General features: G+C 34.5%; 1 protein-coding gene across 1 annotated transcript in view; it reads right to left on the bottom strand.

Annotated features, from left to right (window-relative positions):
- SPATA1 (spermatogenesis associated 1) overlaps positions 1-7059 on the bottom strand; it is a 40225-nt gene extending 33166 nt beyond the window's left edge. Inside the window, 2 exon segments of the mRNA XM_008571629.1 lie at positions 2121-2227; positions 6958-7059. Of these exon segments, the coding sequence (XP_008569851.1) occupies positions 2121-2227; positions 6958-7059 (209 nt within the window).
- Between the last annotated feature and the right edge of the window lie 1749 nt (positions 7060-8808).

Raw genomic sequence — 8808 nt, 5'->3', positions numbered from 1 at the left:
AAAAAAAAAAAAAAAAAAAAAAAAAAAAAAAAAAAAAAAGTCTGCCTTTTAAAATTAATCAAATAAACAATATAAAAGCCCTTTTTGTACTGAATATGATTGTCTACTTTGCTAATCATAATGGATTGAATTATGTCCCCCCAAAACTCACTGAAGCTTGTACTGTGTCCCCAAGTTTTATGTATTGGAAACTTAGCCCCCACTGTGACTGTTAAGAGGGTGGGAAATCCTATTATGGTAATTGAAATGTGGGCTTGAAGAGGTGATTATATTATAAGACCATGCCCTAGTGAACAGATTAAAAATGGTGGCCAGGGGCGTGGTTCCGAGGGCTTTAAAAGAAGAGAGGACAGTCTGTCTCTCTGCTCCCTCATTTTCATAGTGTGATACTGTGCCTCCACTAACGCCACCACCAAAGAAAGCCTTCACCAGACATGTTCCCTGGACTTTAGACTTCTGAGCCTCTGAAACTGTAAGCAAAAAAATATTGTTTTCTTATAAATTACCCAGTTCCATGCACTTTGTTATAGGCAACAGAAATGAACTGATACACTAATCCACCTCCAAATTTTGCTGTTAAAACTTTGCTATGGAATTTATATACTTTTATATATGTATTATAGAATGATTTAGCCACAGATATTTATTTTGGAAGTTTGGCAGGAATAGCTGGTGCTTAAAGAGTTTTTTGGGGGGCTGGCTGGTTAGCTCACATATAACACCAAGGTCAAGGGTTTGGATCCCCCTACTGGCCAGCTGCCCCCCAAAATTTTTTTTCAATGGTCAAATGTTGTCAGACTCCACATCTTTGCTTATTAGGGATACTTTATTCCTCAGTGTCTAAAATTTAAAGCCATCACTTAAAAAATGCTATTGTTCTAAGTTCTTGTTTTTCTAAAATCTTATGGGAAATATTAAATAATTCACTCATTCACTCAGTCAACAAATACTTATTGAGTGCCTACTACATGTCAGACATTGGTCCAATGGATGGAAACACAGCAATCAACAAAACAGACAAAAATCTCTGCCCTCATAGACTTTATAATCTAGTAGTGGAGAAAAAAATTAACAAAGTAAATAAGTAAAAAGTATAATTTAGGGCCAGCCTGGTGGCGCACTGGATAAGTGCGCCGCTTGGGAAGCGCGGCGGCGCTCCCGCCCGAGGGTTCGGATCCCACATACAGACCGGTTCCCGCTCACTGGCTGAGCCAGGCGCGGGGGCAGCACCGAGGGTTGCAGTCCCGTTGCCGGTCCCCGGCCCGGTATGGGGGCAACACTGAGGGTTGCGATCCGTTGCCGGACACGGAAAAAGACAAAAGACAAAAAAAAAAAAGTATAATTTAGAAGACACTGCAAAGTACCATAGAGAAAAAGAAAGCAGGGAAGAGAGAAAGGGACTCTAGCTGTGATTTAAAACACTGTGATCAGAGAATATCTACCAAAAAAGGTAATATTTGAGTAAATACCTGAAGGAGATGAGGTGGTAAGGGCAGAAATGCATTATAGACATAAAGAACAGCATGTACAGAGTCCTGAGGTAGGGCCATGTCTTGTGTGTTCCAGAACAGAAAGGAGGCTGATGTGGTTGAAGAAAGTGATAGAAAAGATTAGGAAGAGAGGTGTGATCAAGAGAGGTAATAACAGGTGTTCAGATCATATAGTGTAATATGTATTTCTGTCAATGTGAAAATATACATATACATACATGTAAGTGTACATAATATACATATATATATGTTCTTTATATTTTTAAACAGTTCAGAGGACAGGGCTTGTGGGTATACTGCTTTAACTATTATTCACAGCTCTTCAAAAGGTTTTAATTTCAGATAACCTCTCTTAATTCTCTTTGTATATAACCACAGTAATACACAGGTTATACACTGTTTTCTAGGTGGCAGTATTGTGGCCAAGTGGCATCTGTTCCTACAGCACTGTTTGACTGAACTATTACATAGCACTATTTATTGACCGTGTTCATTAAGTTAGGGAATGGATCTATGACATGGACAAGATATTTTTCACATATAATTTTAAAATTTTTAGAAAGCATTTTTTTCTGCTGAAAAAAAAGATTCTTTTTTCAGGCACTTTGTTACATAACCAGAAATACTTGCCTTATAAATCCAGCTGAAATGAATTTGTTAACAACTTCTATTGAAATTGTATTTAACTTATAGTTCCATGATCCTTCAGGGACATAAAAAACATGAAGTTCCACCAACTGAATAAATTGAGAAGAACATCAGTTAAAATATTTTAAAGTAAAAAAAAATTAAAAAATCAATTGATGTCCTATAGAATTTTGAGTTTAATGAACACAGCTGAAATAAACATGAAATACTTGTATCTCTCTGAACAAACAAAAACAAAAATGAAGGACCCAAAATCTGGTCCTAAGGTTGATACTTGGCCCTTGGAACACATTTTCCCTTACAATCAGTGTCACAGATGTGGTTCCTATATTACCCCAACATCTTTGACATTTGGTGTTTTTTTCTGTGGCCTAAAGTAAGCATACTAGAGTGCTAAGACCATTTTCTTATCACTAACCTTTATTCCCCATCCACTCAGTTCCATAGGGGTGACCTTGTGGAATCCTTATCCTTTGTATCGTCTCTCTACTACAGTTGTGATGATTGCTAACTCTCAGCATCTACAAAAGCATTAATACTGTGGTTTGGGGAACATATTTGCTCTCCAGAATTCCAGGAAAACCTATTCCTGAACACTGATAGGGAAGGAAATGGTTATTCTTACATAGAGTGTGTCTGTAAGCTTGTCTGTGCTTATATACAACTATCTATTTTTCTATTAATGTTTTATTATGACCTTGCTTAGAATTCTTCTATTTAAAAGAATATTTGATTATCACGAGAAACAGAACAATTATAACAAATGTAGTCTTATCTTTTAGTCTAATGAAGTTTGATATTCACTGCATATTAAAAGTCCAAGCATTTAAATGATTATACTCTACTGCAATATTAAATATCTGAGAAACATGTAAGAGTTTAAATATGACCTACTATTAATGTAAGTAATTTTTACGGGATATAAAAATGATTCTTGAACTGAAGGTTTTGCTCAAGTTATTTTTATAAACCAAGTAAATTACATCCATACTTTTGATGATGAAATACTAACTAACAATCTAAAATGTTTGTATAGGTATGATAGTAATGTTTGCTATATGCTGCACTTTGAACACTAGAGCATTTAAAAGATTATTCCCTAGCTATACTATTAAATATTTGCAAAACCTTAAGTTTGAAGTAAATATGACCTTATCTTTATATAAATGTATTAACATTTTGCAGGGGGAAAATATTTTTAAAACTAAACATTTATACACGTTTCTTTAAAAATACATTTTTAATGGTGAATTTTTTCCAGAACAAGTGTAAATGCTCCTCAACTTACAATAGGTACCCATTGTAAGTAAAAAATATCATTAAGTCAAAAATGCATTTAATACTCTGATAAACCTATCATGAAGCTGAAAAATTGCAGGTCAAACCATCATAAGTTGGGGATAATCTGCAGTTGCAAAAAATATTGAAAAATTTCAAAGAACATGTACTAAAAGCTCACATTATTTTAAGGCCAAATATTCTATTTACATCAAAACTCTAATTTATTATATTCTTACTTTTCTGGCTTTAATGAAAGCAACTCATCAATAATATTTTCCTTAAAACCACTAGCCATTTAAAAATTACATTAAAATGTGTATATATAGGGGTACATTTTTCCTTTTTGCCTCAGTCTTAGGCTTCAAAATTCCTAGGCATGGCACTATTGGATCCTATGTCTATTTAAGATGTTGGTATCTTATTCATCATGACTTTTGTGCATTAGTTTTAATTAAAAAAATTATTGGTGTCCCCTTAAATTTTGCACCGATGGTAAGTACCTCCTTTGCTTCAGACTAGTCCTGGCCCTGTGAGGGATATAGACAATAAACAATAAATATATAAACACTAACAGGTTAGACAGTATATTAGAAAGTAGTAATTATAAGGAAAAAAGAATAATTAGAGCAGAGAAAGAAGACTGGGAATATAAGGAATGGAGAAGGTTTCAGTTTTAAATAGAATAGTCAGGTTAGGTTCTCACTGAAGAGCTGAGATCTGAGTAAAGACTTAAGGGAAAGAAAGAATTAGCTAAGTGAAGATCTAGAGGAATTATTCCAGGAAGAACTAAGCAAAGACCTTCGGGTGGGAGTATGCCAGTAAGACTGAAGAAGAGAGAGGGGTGGAGAGAGTAGTGAGAGATAAGGTCAGAAACACAAGGAAGTGCAGAGGGAACAAATTAAGTAGGGCCTTCCAGGCCATTATAAGGTCTTCACCTCACAAAATGGGAAGCCAATGTATGGTTTTTAATAGAAGCATGACAAGATCTGACTTATATTTTATATTTTTGTTTGTTCAAAATGAAAAGTTTTAAACACATACATACAAATAAAAAGAATACTATGAATGCCCAAATATACCTACTATTCAGATTCAAAAGTCAACATTTTGCCATGTTTACTTCTCTCTGTCTCTCTCTCTCAAATTCGAAGTAAATTTGACATCATGACAATATATCCCTAAATACTTTGGCATCCATCTTCTAAAAACAAGATCTTCAGGGGTCAGCCTATGGCTCACTTGGGAGAGTGTGGTACTGATAACACCAAGGCCACGGGTTCGGATCCCTATATAGGGATGGCCGATTAGCTCACTTGGGAGAGTGTGGTGTGACAACACCAAGTCAAGGGTTAGCATCCCCTTACTGGTCATCTTTTTTTTAAAAAAATTAAAAAATAAAAAATAAAAATAAGGACTTCTCTAACATAATCACAATACCATTTTCACACCTAAGAAAATGAACAATTCCTTAATGTCAACTAATTTTACTTATATTCAAATTTCCCCAGTTATCCAATTATCCTCAAAATGCTTTTTAAATCTAGAATTCAATAAAAAGTCACGTTGCATTTGTTTTACATTTTTTAAAAACTTTAATCTAGAAGAGTTTCCCAAACCTGTCTTTTAAATCTTTGTGGCATTGATTTTTAAAAGAGATTGGACTAGTTGACATATAGGATGTTCTACATTCTGAATTTACCTCATAATCTCTAAGGTATCATTTAACTTGTTTCTCCAACCCCTCTATCTCCTGTAAACAGTTAACTATCCAGCTTTCAAATGACACAGGTTAACCATCTAGGGGAGGAATTTATAAACGATGCTCTGCATTTCATATTGCAGGACATATATAATACTTTCCTTCAAAATCTTTCTAAATTTTACTACTTGGGTTAAGGGGATAATAGCCAGAACAGACTGTAAGAGGCAAGAAAAATTAACCTGCTATGTTTTTAGAATAATTGCAGTGGCTCTGACAAATGTGCCAACAGTAGAGGTGGTGAGTAATTAGATTTTGTAAATATTTCAAAGTTAGAGTCAACTCCACTAGAAGTGGAGTTTGAGAGAAAAGAGTCAAGTAGAATAGTCAAGTATGCAAGAAGAATCAAGAATGACTCCAAGGCATTTGGCCTCAGAAACTGAAAGAATATTTGTCATCACCTGAGATAAGGAAAGACATGGGTAGTATAGGATTTTGGGAGAGAGAAAAGATCCAGTTTCAGTCATCTTAAGTTTGAGATGTCTATTGGCCATCCAATGGAGATGTCACATAGTCAGTTGAATACAGTTCCTATACGCTAATCTGGAGTTTAAGAAAGAGGGCTGGGATGGGGATATAAAGTTGGAAATACTTAGCATAAAGTTGATATTTAAATCTACTAGACTAGATAAGACTACCAAGGAATGAGTGCAGATAGAGAAGAGAACAAAGAGCTGAACCCTAAGGTACTCCAATATTTAGAGGTCAGGAAGATGAAGACCAGCAAAGAAGACTGAGAATGAATAACCAAGGAGGTAGGAAGAAAACCAAAATAATGTGTATGCTACAAGGCAAATGAAAGAATTATAGCAAGAAAGAGAGAGTGATTAATGGTGTCAACTGTTGTGCCCAGATCAAGTATGGTTAGGAGAAGAACCAACAGATTCAGTAATAAAGAGGTGAATTTAACAAGAGCAGTTTTGGTGGAATAGTGGAGGTGACTGGAGTTGGTTTAAGAGAAAATGAGGAGAAGGTATTGGGGGTTTGAGAAGGTATGCAATACTAGTCTAGAAGAGTGGAAGAGTGAATGAATGAGTGGCAGATACACGTTGAGTATCCATTATTCAAAATGCCTGGGACCAGAAGTGTTTTGGATTTCATTTTTTGGGGGGGGGATTTTAGATTTGCAGATTTGTCTTAACCCACTGAGCATCCCTAATCCAAAAATCCTAAATCCAAAATGTTTCAAAATCTGAAACTTTTTGAGTGCCAACATGACACTCAAAAGAAAGGCTCATTGGAGCATTTTGGATTTCAGACTTTCAGATTAGGGACATTCAACCTGTAGTTTGATTGCCTACTAGCAAGAGAGTCCATATGAGATTCATTGTCACGAATTTAAGGTGACAATAGTCGTTATGTGGCATGTTTTTCTCCAGCCATATTCAGCTGCTCAGGGATAGGTATTGAAAAGGTAGAGAAATACATTAACCAGGGTTGTTGTTCTGCCAAGGAGTACAATGAAGTGAGAGAGGGGCAAGGTGTCAAAAGTATGTGCATGGGAGTGATCAATAGTGCCCTATGGAATTTAAGCTAGGTATGGAAGGCATTACCAGTAGAGGAACAGTAAAAAAGGTGATAGGATCAATGCACTGGAAGCCCCAGTACAACTGGGGAACTAAAGGAAGTGAACTAGAGACATAAGTGTAATGACGTTGGGATCACGGTGGAGTCAATATCTAATACTTTTTATAATTCATATTTTAATCTTATCAAAACTTTTCAAAAACAACAATAAGCAAATTTTTCTTATATTTTAGTATAAACAGATTTTCTTACCTCTGATGAGGAAGGTCGACTTGGATTGAGTGACATATTCACCAATGTCTGAATGGGATAATTATCAACTGGAATTTTGTTTTGTTTTTTATCTTTCTTCATTTAAGTAGTATTAGATAAAGGTTATAACAGAGTCTTGGCTTGCTTAAGATAGCATTCCACTCATTTCTGGTCTCTGATTTGTTCAAATGTGAAAAGAAAAAACATACAAGCTTTAAAATAGACTCAAAATGAAAACTTGGGAATGTATACAATCTTATTGTTATTCTGATTCAAAAAGACATATTACTAGTAAAAAGGGCTGGTAATTGCAATGAAATGAATATAAATCCAATACAACTAAATAAACTGATAAATTACATTATAATATGGACTTGCGACCAGTATATATTTTATTATTCTAAACAATTCATTTTCTCTTGGTCAAAAATTAAGGTTATATATATAGCAGTTTACATAAAGTAGAAATATACTTTTGGAAGTAGAAAGAACTGAATTATACAAATGGCTGTAGAATGTAGAAAACTATTTTACTATGTGCACTTCTTCCTGGACTCAGATGCCCCAATAGTAATAAATGTGAATAATCACTTCAGATGAAAATACTAGTCGTTAAATGTATCAGGCTTCATCTGTATACACAAATTTCCTGTGTTTTTCCTCAGAGGATTTATGGCAGTTTATAAGAAAGCATGATAAAATTAAAAATATATAAATATATAATGAAAATTGAAAAATAGGGTAGCTGAATTACTACTCTAAAAAGAAATTATCAGAATGGTGCAATCCTCAAGGATATACCAGAGCAGATTTTTCTAGATTTCAAAGCATTGCTCCACCTTGGCTTATATTAAAATAGTGATTCAAATTCAACAAAACTTAAAATTCCTCTGATTTGGTACTGATTATAGCTCTATGAAATCCTACAAGATACTGCTAATTGTTTTAATGGTAATAAAATTAAAATACTATTTCCTGGGATATATGTTCTATATTAATCTTTACAATAATTTCCCCATTGCTTGAGGTAACTTGAGTAAGTCTTTGCTATCAAAACCAAAGGAGGCTTATTAAAACTTTAGGCATGCTTAGAATTTGTAGTTGATCTTAACCAAATCACATTCCACAAACTAAATCCTAATGTAGAATATTTGGGATTTTCAAATTCTTTACCTATTACTAATTAGTAATGAACAAAATAATGCCAACAATTCAGACAAAAGGCTCAATAACCGAAGATAAGATGACTATAGAGTTCTAGTCTAATCTCTCATTTATTGCATAATTTTGCTTTACAACCTTCCTGTCAGGAATGGAAAATCAACTTTATCTTGCATACTAATTCCCACCGACAAGCAGTGGCTGTCTAAAAGTGAATTACTGAAAAACCAAAGGATCCCAGGGCAATATCTTGCCTCAGTAGTAAAGAGTACAGAAATGGATTATCATAGTCAACTATGAGTGTGGGAAGGAGTGTATGTAGATACATCACCTATCTGCCATCTCTGATCTAGTCTCTACTTTCAAAAAAATTAGTAGCTATCATGCTTTCTCTTTACTTTTCCAAAATGATTTGATAGTCAGTAGTAGAGTTGAAAAATCAAGCTTAAGAATTTCTGATTCTCTCTTCAGTGCCTAGAAATAAGGATTCTGGTAATTTTTATTACTTGTCTGATTTGATAATATGCCATACAAAGAGATGCTCAATGAACTTCAGAAAATCCTAAATACTGAAATTGGGATTGGCCAGTTAGCTCAGTTGGTTAGAGCACAGCCATGTAACACCAAAGTCAAGGGGCTCAGACCCCATACCCACCAGCTCCCCCCCCCCCCCCCAAAAAAAAAAAAAAA

Source organism: Galeopterus variegatus, unplaced genomic scaffold (assembly GCF_000696425.1).
Source record: "Galeopterus variegatus unplaced genomic scaffold, G_variegatus-3.0.2 Scaffold707, whole genome shotgun sequence".
Classification (NCBI taxonomy): Eukaryota; Metazoa; Chordata; class Mammalia; order Dermoptera; family Cynocephalidae; genus Galeopterus; species Galeopterus variegatus.
This window is presented reverse-complemented; position numbering and strand designations above follow the sequence as displayed.